Source organism: Solea senegalensis, linkage group LG12 (assembly GCF_019176455.1).
Source record: "Solea senegalensis isolate Sse05_10M linkage group LG12, IFAPA_SoseM_1, whole genome shotgun sequence".
In the NCBI taxonomy this organism is placed as follows: domain Eukaryota; kingdom Metazoa; phylum Chordata; class Actinopteri; order Pleuronectiformes; family Soleidae; genus Solea; species Solea senegalensis.
Genome location: NC_058032.1, coordinates 14614941 through 14639713, shown reverse-complemented (window position 1 = coordinate 14639713; position 24773 = coordinate 14614941). Strand labels below are relative to the sequence as shown.

Sequence of the window (24773 nt, the reverse complement as noted above, 5' to 3'; positions counted from 1 at the left end):
ATGAGTTCAAAGTGTTTAACACATTAAAATTAGTAAAGAATACAATTTCAGTACACACATACTTTTCAATCTTTTTATTGAATATTAAGGTAAATATTTCACATTAATACAGGCTACATAAAGTAGAGCCACTATACGACATGAAATTTACTCTCATTTTAACCCTTTTTAGTATGTAAACAATTATACATGTATTTACCACTCTAAAAGGTTCTGATTTCTCTTTCTCTTTAGGTAATCATCATCTAGTTCTGGGCCAAGTTTAAATAGCTACTTCATGTTGAGCCCCCTGCCGCCCAAGAACGGTGTATGTGGGTTTAAGTCAAAATCGCTAAACTACGCAGAGAATGGATCCTGTTGAACAGGTGATCGCGCACGTTTGTTTGCATCATGGGGACACTGATAACAGCTCTCCCCCAATTTCCTCTTTCATTGTCTGAGATAGGCACAAAGAATGGTTTCAACAGAACTTCCAATTCTTCAACCTCTGCGCTGCACTCTCAAGTCTCTACTAAAGTTAACATGTAAGTTTTTATTTTTTCTTTGTCTCAATCGGTCATATTCGTCAGTTGGTATTTCATGTTTGCGCTGTGGGTCATGCTGTGTAAGTTTGATTGCTGTGGACGCCGTCTAGTTGACATGGTTCAAGTGCACATTGCCCACATGTGGTGCCCAAGTACCAGGCCACACCTGAAGGAGAGAGGATGAATAACCGATATGAATATAGACTAATATTACATCTTATTAACAGCATAACCCAGACAGTGTAAGTAGATGAGAAAACATAGAGGTAAAAAAGAGAGAGATTTACCTGCTGCTGTGGGTCAGAATTATCTGCATTGTTTGGGACCACTTTGATGATGGGACTCCATGCGGGGTCACCAGCGTGCAAACCATTGTACATCGGTGCCCCTGGCCCCTCTGCCATGGGAGGATGAGGCGGCAGCATGGTTCCTCCATACATCGACATAGGCATCCCCTGCACAAACAGTAACAGGTTACTTGTAAAACGTGTACAAAACAGGAACAAAGGTTCACTCATCCACATAACTGGCTTTTTGTTACCTTTGGGAAGTCCATGTAACTGTTGGGCAAATGCTGAGGCTGGTGGTAGTTGTTAGCAGGGTTTGCGATGCCTGTGTCATCCTGCTCCATGGGCTGGTGCTGAGAGAAGGCCGACTGCTCTGCCTGAAGCTGAGGGTGCATCATGTGGCTGCTAATCAGGGGCTGGGACCAACCGGACATGGCCTCTGCACAAACACACACAAAAGACGAATGAGGTTTTATAATACCAGATCTGAAAATGTCAGTATACACAATTATACCATTATCCCAACTGAGAAAAAATGATCTTCTCTTACCGGAAGCACTGCCAACCCCAAATGACCAAATGCCTCCCTGTCCAACAGATGCCGTGTAGCTGGTGGTGAGAAGCGGTGGGTTGACTGTACCCGTTTGCCTAATCCTGGCCAGTCGCTCTGTGCCGATGGGTGGGGGGACCTTCCGGTCCTGCTGCGATGAGCTGCCTGGTTTAGGCTGAGGGGGAGGGGCCACAGCTGAAGTGGAGAGCGCAGAGGATGACACTGTAGAGGGAGGTGGAACAGGAGATTCACCTGGCAGAAAAAGATGAAAAAGACATTAGGAGCAGATCAGGTTTACAAATGGTTTGAAAGCATTGATACATTAAAATGTTGCACTAACTGCTTTCTAGTGTGTAACAGATCTGAAGCTGAACAGTTACAAGAAAATCATGGTAACAAAGAACAGTGAGTCTAGTACCTGAAGTGGATGCACTCCATGGGTGAGGGGAAAAGTGCTGTCTGCTGAAGGAGGGTGTGCCAACCCCTGTATGACCATGCAGATACACAGGGCTGCCAGAGATACTGGTGGCGTAGCTGGTCAAAGCTGTGGGTGCAGACAAGTAAAGACAATCAGGAGGCTCAAAAAACCTGAAACCAAGCCACATTATTTCATATGTATATAATTACATAAACAGGTTTATATTATATTTTTGCTCTCACTTGGATGTTGTTATTTTAGATAGAATGACCATAGACATTGAAAATCAATGTCAAATGGAACCAAACTGACAAACAAAATGATCACGCATGATGGAAAAGAAAACTACCGATGGGGCTGTTGACCATCCTCTGGGACCCAGAGCGGTAGCCAGGGGCTTTGGAGCTGTCCGGAGGAGGAGGCGGCATCATGTTCTCAATTTGACCCATGCTCATGTAGGCAGGTGGGGCCGAGTATGACTGCTCTGGAGGTGAGCGAGCAGGCAGATGGCATGCACCCCACACCTGATTGTTACCAACCTACAAGACAGCAAATTTGAAAGAGTATTATAATTACTGAATGCATGATTTATCTTTCATAATTTAGTTTAAACATAAAATATCCCATTTCATTCCAAGTTATTGTAGATAACCAATCCAAATACAAAACAGGATGGCACATGAATGTTACATTACTTATATGTACCTGGCTGTTGTTATCAAAGATGCTGCTGAAGTTGAAAAGGCCTGCAGGGCCAAAGTTGGGAGGAATCTGCTGAGGTTTGCCTGCATTGGCCACATGCTGCATCTGAGAACCGTTCATCATTCCTAGGTTAGAGACTTGAAGGGAGCCTGGAGCCTGGGCTTGAAGTGGCAAACTTGTGGGCTGAGATGTCTGGTTTTGGGTCTGCTTTGGAGCTTCCTGCTGAGCATTGAACGGCACAAACACAGATTGTTGCTGTTGCGTCTGCTGCTGTTGTTGCTGTTGTTGTTCCGGAACAGAGTAGTAAGGCCCTGGTGGCTGCATACGATGGGAGACTCGGGGCGCAGGGGCTGAGAAATGGGGTACTGTGTTGTTGGGGTGTGCAACATTATGTGACAGGACAGGAGGAGGAGCTGAGGGGAGGTGGGAGCTGGGCTGTGAAATGAGGAGGGGTGGAGGGGCCTCTGTGGATGGCACGGAGGAGGGAAGGGGAGGTAACTGCTGTCGAGGCTCCGATTTGGGAGGTAAAGCCATGGCAGGGGCAGTGAAACCCAGGGAGTTGATGCTCTCACTGACAGAGACAGGCTGGCTCTCTACAGGTAGTGAAGGCTTGTCTTTTCCAGGAGGGGCAATGGTGCAGGTCTCTAGTTTAGCTGCCTGCTGGAGAGATGGCTGCGAGATAGGGGCAACTGGTTGCTGAGAGGCGATAGCAGTAGTTGTCGTGGAGCTGTGATGCGCAGGAGAACCAGTGCCCCGTACTGCATTTGTGCCAATAGCACTGGCAGCAGCAGACACCGAGATGACACCAGCAGGTTTAGGGTCAGGTAAAAAGAGCTGTTTTCTGACAGAGGAAGGAGTCGGGATGCTCGGCTGGGGATTGTATGGGGTAGGATTGGGGGTATGAGGTGAGGCTACAGCTGTAGGCGTGTTAGGAGCACTAGTGGTGGCCGTGTTGTTGGTTGTAACTGCAGCCCCTGAGCTGGCTGTTGCACTGTGATCACCATGACTTGAGTTGGGTCTGGCCTGGCCTCCAGTGCTGTTTGTTCCGTTGTGTTTGGGGGAGCTGTTAGCACTGCCAGGACTCACAGGACGCACAGGGAAAGGTCCCCATGTGCTGGCAGCAGGAGAAAAGGTACCACCAAACTGAGCCATGGGTAGACGAGGGTGCCTGATCTGGTGCATGGTCTGAGCAGCGAGGAGAGCAAGCTGAGGGTGGGCGTATGCCAATGGCAAAGACACGGGGAAAGGCTGTCTGACGTTTGATGAGAGGCCTTTCCCAATCTTTCCCCCAGCCTGAGAGGATGATGAAGATGAAGATGAAGAGGGCTGAAACGAGACGCCTGTGGAAGTGACGAGTGAACTCAGGGCCTTTGGGCCAGTGGTTGAACCACTGGTGGCCCCTGTGGTACTGGGGAAGGACGTTGAGGATGTTTTAGAGCCTGGGGCTCTGATGTGATTCCTCGGGATAAGATCCTCGAGCTCTTTGGCTGGGTCTTGAATTAGGGCGTTGATCAGCTGGACTGCATACCTTGTCGACTCTGTCCCTCCTCTGAAACAACAAAGCAAACTTTCTTTAGATGACTTTCATCATTTAATCAGGTCATTGTCATATACTGTTTCTTTGACAGATTTAGTGTATATGACATTGATGTGGCGAGGGCATCGGATGGATTACCAAAAAGGAGATTTAGTACCCAATGACATTGGAATGAAAGGATAGAAAACAAATTCATCTTGAAATCTACTAACAGCAAACAGACCATGCATTTTAAAACAAGTAGACTGCTGCATCATGGAAATGGCCAGGAGACATGAATGAAATCTGATAGTGGCGTACATGCATCCATCTAAGATGTAATCCAGCTGAAGTGGTGCTTACTGTCCACCAGAGGGCATTATATTTACCTTATGGTGATCATCCTCTCCCCGTTCTTATCCTTCTGCTTGTCCACATCGATGTGAGCTCCTGTCACGTCTTGGATAGCTGTGATGTTACAGCCTCCTCGGCCCATGATTCGAGACACAACTGAGGCAGGCACAGACAGCTTCTTCGATCTTCAAAACAATCAGTGAATGGTCAGTTATTATGACTTTGTGTAAAGTAAGTAACTCTAGTCAACTTGAATTTTACAACCACTGATTCTCAATTCATAAATAGGCAAAGAAAAATGTAAGGAATATAAAATCTATGCTTGAAATACATCAAAGTAATGCTACTGAAATATAATTCCACTTTCATGTATTTCACAAACATGTATACATGAACTCACCTTCTGACAACCTCCTTCCAACCTTCTTCTCTCTTCTGGCCTCTCTTAGGGCTCGTGAGGCTGAGCTTACTGTTGGGTGAGGTGACGGGAAGAGCCATGGTTTTGAATGGAGAGGGTAAGGAGTTGGAGGAGTCGCCGCTCATGTCTGGAGCTCTGTGACAAAACATTGAAAGATCAGGTTCAGTCAAATCAAAACAGAGAGAAAATCTGTTATTTGTCAAGTTGACTGGCACATTTTGATATACTGCAAATGATACACACATAAAAAGATCACTTCAAGGCTTGGCTTGTTCACCCTGAATTAATAGCTATACCCAAACTCTCCATGTCAGAAAATAAATAAGTTCCAGCTCCATGCAGGACTCACCTTTGCAATGGCTTTGAGATAGAGACTGTGACCTTGCTGTCCACCTTGTTGTCAGTATGTGGCTGAGGACAGTGTCTCTTCTCAGGGCCGGGCAGGAGGGCCTGGGCAACTCCTGAGGACAGGGCTGAAGAGGAGGAGGAAGAGGAGGAGGAGGAGGAAGAGGAAGCGCAGGAAGTGAGGTCAGGGAGGTAGTTGAGCTCCTGACTTTTGCCTCCACTGCTGCTGCTCTCACTGGCACAGTCGGTGCTGTCCAAGGGGTCAGAGTCGCTGTTGCCACCCGTCACTCCCCCACCCCCGCCCCGTGGCTCACCATGGATCTTGTTCTTGTCAGCCTTGTGCTGTGCTAGTGCAACCTTAAAAAGAAAGTGCAAAAGAAATGCCATCAATATGTTCTTTTACGTCCATGGCATTTGGTTAGTTTAATACATAAAAGATAATAACATCTTAAAAGTATGAATGAGAAATATCAAAAATAAGACACAAGGCTCACCTGAGGATCCTGTAATATGATAGGTTCATTGGGCGAGGAGTCCTTTGTCTTGTTCTTTTTGTTTTTGCGATTAGTACTTGGCGTAGTGGCCACACTGGCTCGCTTCTTACCAAAAGCTGTGGTGAAAGTGGTAGAGGTGGCAGATATACCAATGGTGGTGGTGGTGGTTGCACTGGGAGGCTCGATAGGAACATCTGCTTCTGAGAGGGGGGAAAAGATAAAGAGCTGGATATTAGCGCCAATTCTGAAAACTCAGGTTCTCTACCTCTCCACAGTAAAAGTCATTTAACAATTACCATCAGCTGAATCCTCCTTCTGCTCCTGCATTTCAGAAAACTCTTCCTTGACTTTGTGGCCCTCCTCTTCCTCCATCTTCCTCTTCTGCTCCTCCTTCTTCTTCTTGCGCTTTTCCTTACGCTTCTCACGCTTAGCAGCCAGAGCCTGCTTCTTGCTCTCCTCTCTTGACTGACAAACACAAAACAGAGTCCGTGTAAAAAAAAAACAAACAATACATTTGTCCGAACCCCTACAATAGACACAATAACTGACGTTACCTTCTCCAAGTCTAACTCCTTGAGAAGAATGCTAGCGTTCTTGTTAGCCTCGGCTGCCTGCTGGTCTTTGGCTTTGACGATGGTCTCCATGCACTGGTGGCACTTCTTCAACAACTCCTGCAAAAAAATAAAAAGGGAAGAGGTAGATGAAGCTCTGGTAATATCCTAACCATGTACAACAATGAAGAGGAAATCAATACTTACCTTATCAGCAATTGTAGCAATATATCTCATGCACTCAATATCTGATGGGAATTGGTTGACTTCCTTCACAAGATATTGCACCACCTTCACGTGACCCTAAAATGTAAAGTAAATGAATGGTTAGTGACGAGATAGTTGCAAAAATGTAGCATGCACACCACACCCACCTCTGTTTTTTTTTTTTTAAACACTGTACCTTGCGAAATGCAGCCATGAGTGGAGTAATCTTGCGGTTATCAGCTGCGTCCACATCAGCACTGGCATGTACCAAAAGCTGGACCACATCAAAATGGCCACCATTTCCAGCCAACCATAACGGCGTGTTCCCTTTTTTATTTCGTACATCAATATGGGCACCCCTACAATAAAAGGAAGGAACATCACCTTTAAAAAAAACATCTAACCATCTACTCATTTTACTTAGGAAACAAAAACTAGAATCCACTTTGGTACAGAAACACACAGGGGATCCCACCTGTTGATGAGTAGCTCACAAAACTTGTAGTGGCCCTTGTCTGCAGCAATGGTGAGGGCAGTGTCTCGAGATGAGGGAACAGGGGGAGCATTAACATCTGCACCTTTATCCAGCAGCACTCGGCCCACTTCTGCATAACCGCCTGAGGCTGCCTCCATCAGAGGAGTCAGACCAGTCTGCATGAAGTGAGGAAGCAATTAGTAAGAAAACGAGCAGATGCTACACCAAAAAAACCTAAGACAAATGTACTGAAGTAAAGACTGCAATTATTATGTGGTATAGAACTTTCACCAGCAATCAAGAAATGTGTCTACACAGTATATGGTAATGTGTGATTCTGGAGATGTGATGACATATTCAAAAGGCCTCATATTGAAATGTGTATTTTGGTTAGTGCAAGTCTCTTCACCTTAGCACGATGCTCGACATTAGCCTTGCGATCTAGCAGCAGACTGACAACCTCTGCCCGTCCCTGGAAGCAGGCTAGGGTCAAGGCTGTGTTTCTGTTGGTCTCAATCTGGGCATTGATGTCCGAGCCCATATCTAGCAAGAGCTTCACTGCTGGTACATGACCATTCATAGCTGCCAGCATCAAAGGGGAGATTCCAAGCTTGCTGCCAGTCCTGAAAGCAAATAAACTGTTTAGAAACAAAAAAAAAACTTGAAAATGCTGAACGCTTTAACATGCACTAAAAAGTAGAGGATCAAGTTTGTGTCTCATTTAAGTAAACATTACATTTCACTACCATTTACCATTTTATTTAACATCCAACTCAATCTGCATTTTTAACTGGTAATCACTATGATACAACTGAATGGTGCACCTACTAAAGAAAAGGCACATTTCATAGTGATGGTTTATTGATTTGCTACTGTGAGGCTAAAAAATATCTGTGTCTATGTCTAAATAAGAAATTCGAAGTTCAACCCTGATCACTTCAGGAATTATATCAATAATGACAGATAAAGGAAAACACCAATTACATGAATGGACATGTTTTACTCATACCAAGAGCCAGAAGAAACTGTGTGATTCTCTTGTCACTTACCTGGAGTTAATCTCAGCTCCAGCGTTGAGGAGTATTTTGATGATGTTAACGTAACCCCCAGAAGCGGCCAAGCTAAGAGGCGTGTAGTCTGAAACATTGCGGTGTTCCTTATTGGCTCCCCGAAGCAGCAGCAACTCAACAACCTGCCCAGCCCAGGTACACAAGAGTTTAATCATAGAAAATGAACAGGAATGTTACCATTCTGAAAGCAAACTGACAGACAATGTGTTTACCTCTTGGCGTCCTCCAGAGCAGGCCAGGGAGAGGGGTGTGTCTTTGGTTCTCTCCGACTGAGCCTCAATATCACCGCCTTTGTCCAGGAGCACCTCCACGACTCCTACATGACCAGCAGTAGCAGCCAGGATAAGAGGGGTAAAACCTATGGAAAAGCAGCAGAGATATTAAAGTTAACCAATTCACAACACCCTATTGTTCATAACACCATAGCAAGACCTTAATATTGTCACACTTGCATACCTTTTTTGTCCCGGTGCTCGATGTTTGCTCCCCGTGCAATGAGAACAGACACAAGCTCCTCATGTCCTCCCGCACATGCCAGCGTCAGTGCTGTATCATGGTTGCTCTCAGTCTGTGGGGAAAATCAACATCTCTTAGCAAGGTAGAGGACTTTTTGTAAACAGTCACTTAACTGAAGTGTCACTATAAAAAATCCTTGTGATGTCTTACATGTGCATCGATGTCAACAGCGGGATAGAGGGGCAGGACTGAAGGTGGCGAGGAGATGTTTGCAGGCGTCTGTGTGGGTGGCTGGGACAGGGGTGTGGGTGAGGTTGTAGTGTTCAGCATGGGTACGCGGTTGCTCACAGCTTAAAAAAGAATGAAAGAGTTAATGATGAAGTCAAGTTGAAGAGATTAACAATCACTTGCATCCAGTGAGAGACAGAAACAGAAAAAGAAATGCACTTACCTGCCATGATGTCATCTAGCGTGTCTGTGAGTGTCTGTGCAGGTGTGGCTACCATGAGCCCATCTGGGGCCTGCTGAGGTATCATTCCTGGGGCCAACCCTGCTAACTGTTGACCCTGCTGCTGTTGGCCCAGCATCTGCTGTCCCACCAGTACCCTCTGCAACTCCGGGCTAGTACTTCCTGGGTAATCTGCAGGGTTATAGTCTGGCAGGGGCTGGACAGGAACGAAGGCAGTCTGAAGAGGCGGAGGGGGAGGCTGGGGTTGAGCCTGTGGCGAAGGGGGCAGAGGAGGCTGCTGCGGCAGCTGTGGCCCATCCCTGTAGAGGATTGTACCCACCTGAGGAAGCTTTGGGTAATCTTCCTCTTCGCCATCTACCTCTTCGTCTGAACCCTCCTCCTCCTCATCATCATCATCATCATCGTCGTCGTCATCATCATCATCGTCATCTTCCTCTTCCTATAGATTTACAAAAGCATGAGATCAATCAACACAGTGCCAGAGGAGTCAGAAACACAACCATGTGACATACTTCATTAGAAACAAAAAAATACCGAGAGGTTCACCTCTTCGCCATTCTCTCCCAGCTGCTCCTCCTGCTCCCCATCTTTGTTGGCCTCTTCATCTGTGTCGGAGCTGGTGTGTAGCTGGGCACCTGGTGGAGTGGAAAGGGGCCCCGGCACAGACGTTGTACTCCCAGGCCCCGGACCCTGGCTAACTCCGCATTCCTGTTCCTCTTTTAAGCCCTTAGCCTCCATGTACTCTTTGGTGAACTGTTGTTGTGTTTTCAGCTGCAGCTGGCGTTCAACCTTCTGCAACTCCTTCAAGATTTTCTTCTTCTTCTGCACCTAAATTGGCAACAGTCAAAGCCTTGTGTGACCAACTGTACAGATTAAGGGTGTCAAGTTTACTGCAAAGAAGTGGATGTTGGATTATACCTGTTCCTCTCGGCTCTTCTTCAGCTCCTCAATCTTGTCTTTGGTGAGCGGCTCCCCCTGAATGAGCTCTAGCGACTGAAGCTGAGCCTTCTCAATAGCGCTGATTCTCTGGCCCAGCTCATTGAGCTTGCCCTCCGTCTCCTCCACAATGCACTCAAGAGGTTGGCACAAGTGGAAGGGTGGCAGAGGCTCTGCTTCAGGCCCCCGACCAACTGATGTGGGGACACCGGGCTGAAGGGATGCTTGTCTCTGTTTGGACATGCCTGGATTCAAACCAAAGAAATGAAAGAGGGTGAGCATAAGAACGTGTTAATAATAACAATCTATTGTAGTCTGGAACTCTCATTTCTTGATTACGCCAACTTGATGGCATGTGGCACCGTTTACCTTTGCTGGAGATGGGTGAGGGTGTGGTGATGTTTGATGGGGCTCGGTCGGGCTCCTGTGGGGGCACTACCATGGCGAGGGCTTGGATTGGGACACGAGGAACCTGAGACACGAGGAACACGAGAAATCATGTCAAGCTAAAGCTATGAATGAACAATTATTTGATTTTTCTCTTTCTTGAAAAGATGTTTTTGGTTACCTGAGAGGCATCTTGCGAGGGGGGAGTGAGCTGGGACAGATCAGGTGCTGGGACAGACAGGATGTTGTTAGGATAGTCCAATAAATAGGACACCACATTGGTGTGGCCACCCTTAGCAGCTTCTATCAACATCGTTGAGCCATCCTACAAAGGGCAAACAAATAATTGAATTTGTGCTTTACCATTACACATAAAAAGGTACAAAAAGTGTAACGAGTGCGAGCATTACTTTGAGTCTGTGTGTAGGATCTGCCCCATGAGCAAGCAGCAACTCCACGACAGCCAGATGTCCTCCAGCACATGCCAGAGACACCACTGTGTGGTCATTGTTGGCAGTAGCTCTGTTTACGTTAGCACCTGGACAAGACAGTGGGAGGGTAAACAAAGTACTCAAAATGAATCATCAGCAATAGTATGCAAAGCCACATATTCATCTATTAGGAAGAATGAGTCAATAAAAAGTGAACCTCCAATATAATGAATGCACTAACAACGTCATGTATTTCTGCTTGCCACGTACAAAGTGCATTACTTGCAATATACTGTACGAGTCATCCAAGATGAAGCATCTTTCATTCATTGATAAAATCAATCAAATCTAATTAACACATGTTTTAGGCTCCAAATCTAATTACATAATGCAATGATTATGATTTATCAAGCTTTTCAAATTACTTATAACTTCCAAAATGCCCTCTTTCTGGACTGGAAAGCTGCTTCACTATGTTGAGTTAAAACCAAGATTAATTTTTGCATGAAAGCTCTTTAATACTGTACCTTTGCTGATAAGGAACTGCACTGTACAGAGATGTCCTGCTCTTGCTGCCTTCATTAAGGGCGTCCGCCCCCCTTCAGACTCATGTTCCTTAATGACAATGATTAAGATAACAAGAGTTTTTAGTGATTTTCAGTCAACCAATGAAAACAAGATTAAACACAAAACAGCAGTTGTTGTAGAAACCTTGCTGCCAACAACAGACCGTTCATTCTCACCGATTTACATTAGCACACATGACACATATTTGTTTTCATCCTGGTGTTAATCTAAAAGTATTCAAAACAAATGACAAACATATAAACAGGGGCAAAGACAATGAGAGACTATGCCATACCAAGTTGGCTCCAGCCTGCAGCAGCACATCAGCAACATCAGTGTGTCCATTCTCACATGCGTACGTCAACGCCGTGTCACCTGTTGCTGTGGTGGCGTGAACATTTGCCCCTAAAATATAAAAGCAAATGAGACATGAAGTCTACGGCTTTGTTTTCCAAGATCTGAAGCTCCTTGAATTAATTTTTTTCCTGCTCACCTGCAGCCAGTAAGTATTTGACCAACTCCAGATGGCCTTCCTGTGCCGCCTCCATGAGAGGAGTTGAGCAGCCCAACTCAATGTCTGCTCCTGCCTTGATGAGGAAGTCAGCCACTTCCAAGAAACCTCCACAGCACGCTAAAGTCAAAGCTGTCTCCTGGGTTTCTTCTGTCTGGGCGTTAATGTTAGCACCTGAACAAAAGAGAAAAAATAGTGATTGCTGAAAGATGTATTGGTTCTGTGATGTCTTCTCAAAGCAAGGAGAAACCAAGTGAAGAATGTTCACAGGGTAATAACCAAGTGTTAATCTTTTCCCCACGTCATGGATATATGAGTAAAGCTTGATTTACCTTGAGCCAGTAGCAGTGCTACCATCTCTTCATGGCCTTCTCTAGCTGCCTCCATCAGGGGAGTGTAGCCCTCATCATTAACCTGGACAGAGGAAAACACATGTAAGGTGAGGAAATCTTCACTTCACTATCTGTGTACCCTGAGTGAGGCAGGAAATTCTCAAGTGGCATCAAAACGGCATCTTTAATTGAAATGTATAATGCATGAAAAGAAGCCAATTTTAATCTGAGACCTGTCATTAAGCCTGGTCATTTTCTAACTCACTCTAAATGTTGTGTATAACTTTATAACAGTTAAATACTGGGGATGAAATGCTACATCTCTTCCATCACTGTAATTGTAAAGTTAATAGAAATTAAATTCAAATTCCTATTTTAGGAAAACAAACTGTTTTATTAACATCTAACAGTGGTAGTACTCGGTACAACTGAACAAAATAGCAGCAGCAGTGTAGCATGACTGTCAAAAAGCTGCAGGCTTTTCCTCAAAGAAAAATATCCAATGCAATTGGTGTGAAATCAATCCATCCACAGCTTCATAATTCATACTTAAAGACAAAACCATGAATCCACAACAGACAAAGGGACAACTTAGTATTTATGGTCTTGAAATGTATGCATTTGTCACACACCTCCTCCAAGTTGGCTCCTCTCTCTATGAGCAAGGCTGCCAACTCCACATGTCCGCCACAGGCTGCGAGTGTGAGGGGCGACTCAAAGGAATCGGCTGGCATGTTCACCTGAGCACCACTGTCCAACAACAGTCGCGCCACCTCCACATGGCCATCCTGGGACAGCGAGACATACAAAGAATGTATAGATAAGCACATGAATACATACACGAGATCAGTGCTTACACCCTGAGCAAAAATACAATCACACTGCATGACACTACAACCATTTAATTTTTTACTTGCATGACAGTTAAAAACAATACCAAGACGATCGTAGAACAGTTAGGGCTTTAAATATTAACTGAATTAAATCTATTTTGTCCTACTTGGATACAAATGACTATGTGATGTGCTGAGAGGGTGAGTGTTGTTGCATAATGAATCTTATTTTACATTTTCAGGGTCAGATCTGAAACCTGGCCATGTTTTGTAAAGGGAATAAATAACAATTCACATTTGAAAATACAAGGATTTTGAAAGTGTTGGAGACTGAATAAAAACAAAACTGTAAGTAATGGTACGGTTTGGGTCAGATGCTCACCATGCATGCCTCCATGAGTGCTGTGTGCATCTCATCTGTTTTATGCTCCTGGTCTGCTCCAGCCTCCAAAAGAAAACGCACCATATCCAGGTGACCTGCAGCAGACAGACAAAATCATGTAAGAGGAAGAATACAAAATCAAATCATCAAGTACAGAATATATTTGCATTCTGACCTTTGTAGCAGGCAAGTGTGAGAGCACTCTCCTTGAACTCATTGGAGTGCGTGTTGATGCCGGCACCATACTCCAGCAGTACTCTGGCCACCTCCACGTGGCCAGCACTGGCCGCCTCCATAAGAGGTGTGTGTCCGTTCTCGTTGTGGTCCTCAATGTTAGCACCTTCTTTTAGCAGAACTTTCACCACATCCACGAAGCCACCGGCGCATGCGTACGTCAGAGCTGTGTTGCCTGGAACAGTGGACTGATTAATAAGACTGCAAAGTATGGAGGGTAAAGGAAATTATTCCAAAAGAGACAAGTGAAGAGGATTTATACCTGTGGAGGACTGTGCGTTTACATCTGCCCCGTGGACCAGAAGTAGTTTAACAATGTCCACATAACCTCCGCTGGCAGCAGCCATAAGTGGCGTTATGTCCCCCTTGATGCCCCTGTCCTCCACGTTTGCATGCATGGCCAACAAAACCTTGACAGGAAAAATTTAATTATAAGTCGAAATTGGAGTTAACAACTGATATATTTTGTGGAAATCAGTTTACTGATCAAACACACAGCACAATAAATACTGCAAGCTTCCTTTCACAAACCTGTGCAAGTTCATAGTAGCCAGCCGAGCAGGCGAGGCACAGCAGGCTCTCCCCTTCTTCTGTGTGTTCATTGACGCTTCGTCCCTCATCCAACAATTTGCGCACGGCGTTGACATCGCCATCCGAGCACGCCTCTGCTAAACTACGGCTGAAAATAACCAGACTGCTACAATTACTGCCACTGTGACAGGTGAACACACATACGCCTCACAATTACATAACCAGTAAACACACAGACATGTGCTGACAAACTGTATGTGCCACTTTGATTTGACAGAGGCAGTATAGAATATTAATCACCAAGGATTCAGCTACCAGTCTGGTCACTGTATACAAGACAAACTGACAAATGTCAGAATCAGTATGGGCAAGATACATACTTGTCAGCTTGGCCGGCGTTAAGTGTGTTTTCAGCTCTCATTCGCGTCAGGGCTGCTGCAGCCTCATCCAGGGCACAGCTCACAGATGACGTCAGTCTTCGTAGCACCTCGGGGTCTGCAAAAGCTTTACCATCGGCAGTGGACAGTTTACCGATGCCTACCAAACACCAAAAGGGCAGAGGTGCAAGGGCAAGGCAAACCACAGGAGAGCACAATCACACCAGACCAGATGAAGAAGCAAGTCCAGTCCAGCCAATCCAATCCAGGGTTAGTAGCAGCATACACGAAGAGGAAAAACAAACAAAAAACAAAAATCACACACAGACACAGAAAACACACACAAGCATTTGTTAATGTGGCTCAATATCTTTCTTCACTTCTTTCAATACACCATCTATGATTCTTAATTCTTTTTTTGACAATATCTCCTGGCCTAATGTGGGACAATGTAGATCCAAGATCAAATCTGTGACTGGAATAAGGATAAATACATTCAGGAATAAAATGTTAGTTTTCTTTGCTAGGAGGCATATGCTTATTCTGTTAATGGTAGTAGAGGAAAAAGTTCTCATCCTGTGTGAATTATAGATGGGTAAAAGCCAGTGAATGTGAGGGAATCAGAGGCTACAGAGTGGTCAGCAGAGGATAAAAGCATGGCTGGGAAGAAAACAAAATGTGTTTGTGTGTTTTGTCAAGGAAGGAATAAAATCCAAAAGTGGCAAATAAGACGGAAGAGCAAGCAGGAGGGGAAAAACTTTTGCTACAGTGTCTTTCAAAAGACAGAACAAGAAGCATTTCCCAACCAATAAAAATATCCAAGTGTTTGTATGTGTGCAGTAGCCTTTGTTTTAGGAGCATATGGAAAAATCAAGTGAGAAGAGCCAGGAGTGTAAAAAAGTGTGAGCTTTGAACTTTTCAGCCTCAGCTTAACCCATATTTAACCAGAGAAAAGTGAGCTTCAGTCCTTGCGGTCTTATGTTTTCCCCACTAGGCCTGGGACACAAGCTAAACTTAGTAGGAACCTCAGACAGGGATTTCGCAATGGTCCTCTGGGCAGTGGGAAACAAGAGGTGGGGGAAGTTGATCATTAATATTTTACTGTATACTGTTTATCTCAGAGAATGCATGATCACTTAAACTAAACACACTTGAAAAACACTATGGGGCTTGAAGCACTGTCAATAACCCAATAAACAGCTGAGAGGGTGTTTTATGAACTACAATATAATATTTGTTTTCACAACTGAGAATCCAACTTAACAGGAATAACTGACCATACCCCATTCAGGCCCAACTGTGTCTAATAAGAGCAAAATGGACACAACTAGTTACTGGCAAGACTGCCTCCACCCACTGTACCAACAACAATGCAATCTAAGTAAACACTTTTATCCAAGTTGCTAATTTTACATTTTTAGCTGTACATTTTTAACTACAGCTACAGCTTATACAATATAATGAGTATTAAAATGTTTAGTGGCATATGATACAATTTTTGCATGTTTTTAAAATATATTCTCAGTTCCCATGGTGCACAAAGGGGTTTGGAGTTTGTGTTAACTGTCAGGGTATGCAGTGTTTACCCAAAAGCACCTGCACCTGCACTACCCCAACATTACTGTTAAACATGTTTGCACCAACAACATGATCTTCTATTTAAGTTTGCTAAAATTAAATGTGTCAGTGAGGGCATATATACATTATAAAACACACACCACAAAATCTTAGTGTCAAATGTGCAAAATAGAAAATAAAAATCAGGCTATGAGAAATACTGCAATTACTTATGAATGGTGGTGTACTCAACATTTGTAAAGTGTGTTATTGTTTCCCTGACGTATCATTTTTTTGACACTCACAGGCCTCATAAATGTAATACATTTCACTGAGTTAGTGCATCACCCAAATTATTCTGTTAGCTTGGTTTCACACTGGATGTGTGTATGGCGTTTTACTGCTGCAGCACATCTCGTTTACACTGGCTGCGAGAGCCACCGACTCTTGTCAACCATAGACGTTGTGCCGATATTTTAAGTTACGCATGTCGAACGGCACAAGTATACAGTGACATATTATGCACATTTTCTGCTTCTGGAATGTCAGGAATGTCACCGGGCGACACCAGATCTAAACACAATTATACCGTGAAACACAGACAGAGCCATTTGGAACTGATAAGCTTTATCAACACTGTGTGAACTCATTTAATAATGATTGAATGCAATATGTATTTTTAAGTTATGCACTTAGGGTTTTTAAAAAGCCAAGCCATCCAAACAAGCTAAACCATACTAAATGTGCTTAAATGTACCACTTTACCACAAAGCAGAGGACAGAAAGTAACATTATCTCAAAGTGACCGGAGGTAGTGGAATAATTTAAACAGAGAGCAGCATGAAAAGGAGGAGTGCTCACTCTGCAGCTCTTTCTGGTTACCAAAATATATCAGGAAGTACAATACAAATGGAGAAATCAAACTCTTGACATAAACAATCGCTGTTGACTACCAGGTCTCTGAATTATATTTCTTATTTTCAACCTAGGGGGAAACCCTGTTTGCAATTGCTAGACATGTTTTGTGGCACCAGCTGGTTTGAACTTTATATCTGCCCTTCTTAAACATTTATACAGCTGTACTGATCAAGGCTATCTTTGCATCTGAGGATTTGAACATCCATCAACATATCTGTCTAAATAAAGAATAAATACAACAAAATCACAATTGTTTGTGCTTTTGCCAACAATCCTTTTACTTCTGTTAAATAGATTGCATATTAAAGTTCAATATAGTAACTGTGTGTCAGTTGAAGCCAGTTAATGGGAGATGGACTACTGGAGTCGGACAGTGTTTGAAAGAATCCATCCGAGTCAGGTTACAGTGAAAATGCGAGTTTGACAAAGACAGCTAAAAAGACAGATCCAGCAACTGCCAACAAATGAGAACAGGTAGAGATATAAATCATATTAATCTTGGTCTGACATTGTAACAAACCGACCTTTCCACTAGCGATTGCACGATGACATCATGCCCACATGGTTTGATTTGACAGGGGCAAGGGACATCCAAGAAGAAAATAAGGTCTCATCTCAACAGATACTAAGGAGGAAGTAGTAGCTAAATATATTGAATAGAATATATTCCTGACATCTTCCAAAATGACAATGCCAGGGTTCATCCGGCTCAAATTGTGAAAGAGTGGTTCAGGAAGCATGAGACATGCCTTTCACACATGGACTAACCACCACCGAGTCCAGCCCTTAACAACAATGACAATTGACAATGTGCTGGTGAAGACTAAACGCAGCAGTCCAACTCTCCCATCATAAATACAAGATCTTGGCAAAAATTAATGCAACTGTGAATTGAAATAAAAAATTAAATAAGCTTGCCACAGTAATGCCACAGTGAATGATCAACATAACCAAAGTCTAAAGTAAAGCTAAATATCTTCATGCGTGTGATTTTTTTGGGCCAGGCAGTGTATGTGTACATCCTTATGTGTGCAGTGATAAACCACTACATACAGCAACAGTCAACAGGCATTTGAATCACAACATTACTAGACAGCACTACACATTCTCACAAATTCTGCAAGCAGCTGTAGTGTTTGATGAAGATGTTTGTCACACTGTGGTTAAATGGTAAAGCAAACTGTGATGGAAGTAAATTGGAGAGAATAACAGAAAATACAAAAAAAGGAATTTGAAGGTCATCTACACTGATATGCACAACTGTTCGATTCGCCACAGAAGGCCCAGATTGTTTCGGATATTCAGCATAGTCACAATATGATCACATGGAATAATTTTATTGTAATATTTACCTACATACATAGTGCTGCATCATGCACAGGTCACAAACATTGAAACTATGATCAATTCAGTCAATTTAGATCAATAATACACATGCATTCACCAACTATTGGATAGCATTTGTCTACAACATTCTGTTGCATCTTTTATTGTAACCCATTGATGAAAATGTCCTGACACATCTGTGAATCATGACACAAGGTCTGGACAGAACAAAACATTGAAGGTTTTAACAAACGCACGTAGCAGTGCAGGGTCACATTTTGTTCTTTTTGCTCTGTACTACAGCACAATGGAGATGGACATGAAAATAATGACACAATAATTATGATGCTACAGTGGCATAGGTCTGCATCTGAATGTGTTAACATTCACAAGAAATAAAAGTGGGAAACGTTTGGGTGGGTAGAGTACATTAGAAAAATAAAAATGTCACATTAAACCCTCATTATGAATATATTCGACAGCAAATCTTTTGTGAACAGCAAAAGCATGACGTCTGCGAACCACACCACTAGACGCTTTCATCTTCCCTGGTGATGGTCTTGACAGGCCTGGTATTTGGCTACTTTGTTCATGCTGGGAGTGAACAGAGGTAGCCCATATCATCCTGCCACAACCATTATACACAGACACACCTCCCTCTCTTCTGGTATTTAAAAAAAACAATATAGAAGAGCTCACAAAATATGAAGAGATTAAATATTGGTATAGTGATTATTATCATTATCTTTGTGTAACATAAAGACCTTAGGCCAACATAATATAAGGTGCCATGTCTACTGTTAGAAGTACTGCGGGAGAAAGGGTATAGGATTGAGCTTAGCCACTAGCTGTTCAACAGAGGCTCTCCGCAAGCTGTGGAGGATCAAGAATGTTGCACTGCTAATCTGCCCGGTAATGTTCATGAGCCCAAACGAGGCCAGGACACCGAACCCTAATGGATTAATCTACACAGACCTTCTTACACCCAGATTACAGTTTCAAATCAAACTAAATTACCCAAATCACTTTCAAACATTGTGCTGATATGACACCTCTCTTTGTTGCACCTTCACCTTTAAACAAATTATGACCTCTCCAAAAGCGGCTGGGACTGGAAATGGAATAGAGCGGGAAAAGCTGAGGCAGAAAGATGTTCTCCTACTTATTCAAAAGTACTGAATGTTTTGAAAAGGTGTGACCAATGGGGTACTAATGACTAATACTTAACATGTGTCATGTACTCTCAAGCTGACCTTAGTTCAGACAAAGCACTCATACCTGCAGCTTCCAGTAGGGCTTCAAGTCGGGCCTGTGTCTCTGGATCAACAGTCCTTAAATCTACCCCGTCTGTGGCGCTTGACAAAAGCAGTTCTGACGCTGTCTTCATGATGGGGTTATCCAGGTCCTCCTGGTCCAAGATGAATGACTCCACCTGTGACACATACAGGGAAGGAGGATAAAATAATAATTAGACCTTTAAGAAATATTTTCATGATTTTGACCAACAGTGTTTAACAAGTCTAAACCCTGAACAGCATTTGTGAAACTTCATCATCATTTTTGAGTAAATGTGATATAGCAAGATAAAAACATTAAGTAGTTTGATACATCAAAAGTAATTTGTATTATTCTGACTAAAAGTAACACCCATGCACACAAATACACCAGCTAAAAAACAGACCAAGCATGCTGCCCTTGTTTATTTACAGTTTCTTTCAGGGGGAAGCAAAAAGCAGCACAAGGATAAGAGTCAAAGTACAGGAAGTGCTACAGTCATGAATTACAACACCTCCTGCATATTACTACTATCTCAAACCTGCCCTTTCCGGCAATTGGTTTTCATGCGTTATAATCTGTATTACTAATATTTCATTATTCGATAAAAAAAAACAACAACAACAACAAATATTTCACTATAGTTGGTAGAACTGGTCAAGGATAATTAATCACTTGGTTTACATGTCATTAGAAAAAAATCTAATAATTGAAGTTCTCAAATTGGCATTACTAGACAGCAAGATAATGCAATTAGGAGTCAAACTACTTTTGCATATATACATTCAACTGTACAAAAACTGTCCTAGGGGCTCTGTGCATGCTCCACAGTGTCCACCCCAGGCATTAAACGGGAACTAATAGAGTCTCATCCAAAGAAGACAACAATAAGAGAAACCCAGACCAATGCATGTTTGGACTGACGAGGAGATTTGATTTATGCTCCATCTGCTTCAAGAAATAAATAGTTAATAGATGGCTCTTAAGTTGTTTTGTTTTAGAATGTGACAAAACGGTCAAGCAGAAAATTCTTAATCTAACAAGCTGCCCGGAGGCGTTTGCCACCTAGTGTAGAGGAGTCAGACAAACTTAAGTCAATTCAAGGACAGTGGTTCAATTAAATGGCAACATGGACATGAAAAGTTAGTTTCAGTAAATATTACCAAAGCCCAAATGAACAGTTCGCCAAGTAAATAACTATGTTTAATTTATGGGCTTAATACAAGCCCATTATCTTTTCATGAAAAATAGAAACACATTTTACTCTTTATACACATTACCACTGTTGACAAACTACCAGGAAAAATTAACTAGCATATTTTACAGTTAACGCAAATTCAATTTCTGTTTCAAAGTTTAGTGGTAGGATTTTGTCATATTTGAAGTGGGCTAGAAAGAAAAACATAACATAAAGCTCTAACATTTGCCAGATTTGTGTCCTTGAATGACACCTTGTTATAACAGATGTATTTTATCTAAAAACCTATCTTGTTCACACCAAGATTTAAGTGAAATGTATTTGGGAAAGAAAAAACACCCTAACTGATTGATTCACATACCAGCAAGTGACATTAAGTTGCCCAAACAGCCAGTGTGGACAAAAGTACCACCAAGATAATATTAAAAAATTTTTTACATAGATTTTGAATCGCTGCGATTCAACATTTTGCAAAGAAAGCTCTGTCAAAATTTAAAAACATTGAATCTTGGTCTATATTCATCAATAAGCTGCAGCAGGCTTTCAGGGCCTGGTGTAGAAAGCAAATGTTGTCGGTATGTCAGCATTCAGCAATGTGGAAGAATTCTGCTCAACACTCGAGAACAACCACCCGTGGGGAATGTAGTTTTACAAAGACCTTAATAATCAACAACGGACAACAGTCTTGACTATTAATGAACTACAGTTCCCAGAGTGTTGGTATCCAGAGAGCTGCAAAGGCCCAGAATGGCATCTGCTTAATCCTGGAGCTCAGATTTTAGCTACAGCCCAGAGCTGAGAGTACTCCACTGGAGGAAAACACCACAACAAATGCTCTCATTCAGACTTATGCTGCAGTCTGGCTCAGTGAGGAAACATGACACGGTCCCCATACACTTGCAACAGCACTCACTTAAACTGTAATTGTCAAACCTGATATATTCTCCTTCATCTTCATCTGCTAATTGATAACTGTTGCTCTGGCAGAAACTGTATATTAGCACAGGTGTCAGCTGACATCCTAACTTGACTAGCTGTCATGTATTGAGTATTGTTCATACAGATACCTCTTGGATCAGATATTAGCAAAGTTTTACAGCGATGGCTCAACAGGTATTGTGCATTTCTCTCCACACCCATAACTAGAAGATGGCTATGAGTAAATACTGCATCACCCATTACATGACAAAGATCATTAATTTACCATGAATATGTAATTTAACAGGTGTGTAAAAGTGAAATATTTGCCATTGAGAAGTATAACAAGTTTTATTTCTGCATCTGCTGCTGTCATATATCAGTAAAAACACATATGGTGTGGTTATGATACAGCTGTCTAATAAACCGTAACATTGTTTTGGACAAAGTCTCCAAAGACATGGTTCTGTCACACAGACTTCTTGAGAAGTTGGTAAATAAGATTAGTGTTGTGAGGACAGACAGACATTTGGTTTACTATGTGTATCCTGTGAAGCTGATGTAAAACATGTATATTGTATGTTGAGCTGAGATCTGGTCATGTTATCACACCTGTCCCCATGTGTGACTGGCAGCACATGGAAAGTTAAGACACATCTCAACAGGAACTCAAGCTGTTTTCTAAACTGAAAAGGCAAATCAAGTTGACATAGGCTAAACTGACCGACAGAGGCCAAAGATGTAAAAACAACAACTGGCTTATTTGTCAACACCTACGACGGAAAATTCGAGTAGTACCGCGAAGAAATACTTAATCTGCACGTCTTGAAAAGTTAGCTGAGTAACTGTCGGAGTTAATTTACATGATCTTGAAATGTGACGTAATTGCACCACAGCTACGAAATGGCAGTTAGTGGTCTGAGTGTGTCCGGGGGTTAACGGGCATCTTCCATTTGCTGTGGCTGGAGAGCTGCAAACTTGTGATGGGTGTTACGAGACGACAGCACCGAACAAGGCCGTCGTCGCTTCCACCCGAACTAGGCCGTAGTCACAGCCTGCGCTGCATAAATAAAACATTTGAGCTGGTTAGCGTCAACAACTGCCTGTGTCATATCAAACAGTGTCGACATCAAACACACCATGAGCACCAGAACTCACGAGAGGTGCTGTTCGATCAAAATGTTGGTTTATTTTACGTAGTTTCAGCGGCCTGGGAGGGGATGGTAGCCAACAGCGAGCTAATTCGCTAGCTAGCTAGCAGCCAGCTCGCGCTAGGAGTGGAATGTTGCCTAGCTATCTGGTTAAGCTCCGCTAACTAGCTTAGCTTAGCATAGCTACCTCTGAAACCTCGTCTTCGTCGCTGCCGGATCCTGGACCCGAGGAGAGGACGGCCGCGGCCGCTAGTTTGAAATCCAGTCTTTCTGTAGCAGGTCCGCCTGGTTCGCCGTACAAACGTACTTTCTTTCCACCTACACCAATCCCAATGCCCCCTAGTCCGACTCCTCCTGGTGTCGCTCCTACCCCCATCCCTGCCACTGGGGAGCGAGGAGTCACCGAGTCAATCTCGTCCTCGAAGCCGTCCGTCAGCATTGCCGTCCCGGCTACTGCATCCTGCATACTTATGTTCACGATACGCGTGTTAGCGAGCTAGCTATTGACTTAAACGTCCGTCCAGGCTCTTTCTTTTAGAATATTTGCGTGATTTTACTTCAGGGAATCCAGAAACTCTCCCGAAGCGAGGGTTGAGGAGGATCTCTTTCCCCCAGCCATTAACTTTCTAACAACCTAACCCGATACGCACTGTTTCTGAGAAAGACCGCCTCTGTAGGGAATCCTAACTAGCCCATTGGTTGAGCGAGTAGAACCTCTGCCTTCTATTGGCTGAACTTAACGCCTGTCAAATAGGAGACCGCAACGTCATGTTAGGTTTACCAATATCACGAGGCTGTAGAACGAACGTCAAGACATGTCATGGTAGGCCAACTTAACTGGTAGCTAGCTCTACTAGTTCATGTAAAATCATACCAGCAGCAGGGATTACAGTGAGAGCATAGTGGCACCTGGTGTACATTTTAATCATTAATTAAATGTGATTTTAAATCATATTATTATAACTGAACCTTACAAATTACTCATGCTGCAACTTATTGCTATTGGTTTAGGGACTATAAATAATGTAAGAACTGGATTAAACAAAACAAAACTATTTTTGCAGAATCAGTGGTATGAGACAGCATATACATGGAAGAGAGTAGACAAAAAATAACAATAACCAGTTAATTATTCTTACATGTAGTTAATTATAATTATATAACCATCCAAGTTGTTAATGATCAGAATCTAATTTGTTGAACTGTTCTTATGTACAATACATTTTGGCAACAAATACGTAATATACAATCCAATGAAATAGAAACACAAATATATACGTGAGTTAAACCATTGAATGCACCCCTTAAAATCAAAAACACTGAGTAATATTGAGGCAGCCCTGTTGTGTAAAGAAGTATTTACCCCAGCAAATTATTAAACCAACTGGTCCTTTGTAAAACTGCCACATCCAACAGAGTTCTCAGAATGAATTTATCCTATATTATTATTGCATAAGGTTATTTAACATGTAAACATCTTTCTTTACCTGCATATTCACTAGTTTCTGCATGGAGAATTGGGTCAATTTTTAAAAAAGATATATTTTTTTAGATAATATATAATTTTCAGCTGACTTCATTAAGAGGTAAACCACAATATAACTGATATAACACAACAGGATGGATTTTGTTTCCTTTTTCTTATAGAGTGCAGACTGATGCCTAGTTTGTCTTTATGGGTGTGGTAATTCTTTTATTTTTTTGTCCTTTTATGATTCATATTCATGCATGTGTAGATGTATATGTAATCTAATCAGGAAATTAATTGTGCCCTTAATAATCAATAATACAGCAAGATGGAGGCAAATGAGTTGTTTGAACCTTTGAAGGGAGAAGCAGAATTCAAATACATTTAGAAAAAAGGTATAACAGTTCCCTTCAGACATAATGGATATTCGAAAAAAGTAGGCAAAAAAAGTATCAGCACTTCAAAATTATACACCAAATTATTTGAGTTGATGTAATTACACCCTGTATCTAAAAATTAGTTATTATTTATAGCTTCTCTTGTGCAAATGCATGCAGAGAATTAATTGATTTCACCAAGTGACCTTTTATCATATGTTTTATCAG

The 24773-nt window shown here is 42.6% G+C and overlaps 1 protein-coding gene across 10 annotated transcripts; it reads right to left on the bottom strand.

Annotated features, from left to right (window-relative positions):
- Positions 1–59: 59 nt before the first annotated feature.
- ankhd1 (ankyrin repeat and KH domain containing 1) lies at positions 60–23342 on the bottom strand. 10 transcript variants are annotated; one of them, XM_044039950.1, is made up of 39 exons: positions 22888–23342; positions 19437–19599; positions 14361–14517; positions 13981–14143; positions 13712–13859; positions 13391–13624; positions 13216–13310; positions 12633–12794; positions 12001–12082; positions 11651–11842; positions 11453–11562; positions 11118–11205; positions 10570–10697; positions 10341–10484; positions 10142–10244; positions 9755–10017; positions 9383–9664; positions 8819–9275; positions 8578–8717; positions 8368–8479; positions 8124–8269; positions 7891–8033; positions 7251–7464; positions 6842–7017; positions 6563–6725; positions 6367–6462; positions 6163–6279; positions 5905–6073; positions 5609–5808; positions 5119–5471; positions 4752–4904; positions 4387–4536; positions 2485–4030; positions 2129–2318; positions 1780–1905; positions 1362–1613; positions 1066–1250; positions 812–979; positions 60–690 (listed from the first exon to the last, which is right to left on the bottom strand). In XM_044039950.1, exons 1-39 carry the CDS (start codon positions 23164–23166, stop codon positions 631–633), a joined length of 8109 nt encoding a protein of 2702 aa, XP_043895885.1. In that variant the 5' UTR covers positions 23167–23342; the 3' UTR covers positions 60–630. The 10 variants fall into 10 exon arrangements, with proteins under 10 accessions (XP_043895885.1, XP_043895886.1, XP_043895887.1 ...); XM_044039951.1 differs by having other exon boundaries at positions 8819–9269; XM_044039952.1 differs by having other exon boundaries at positions 12633–12788.
- Positions 23343–24773: the final 1431 nt, after the last annotated feature.

Bases quoted from the DNA above. Each gene is read 5' to 3' on its own strand.
- ankhd1 (XM_044039950.1), bottom strand. From the start codon at position 23,166: ATGCAGGATGCAGTAGCCGGGACGGCAATGCTGACGGACGGCTTCGAG. The intron at 13,625-13,711 runs GTATAAATCCTC...CCACTGTTCCAG, and splicing joins AAACGCACAGTCCTCCACAG to GCAACACAGCTCTGACGTAC. The intron at 6,074-6,162 runs GTAACGTCAGTT...TGTGTTTGTCAG, and splicing joins AGGAGTTAGACTTGGAGAAG to TCAAGAGAGGAGAGCAAGAA.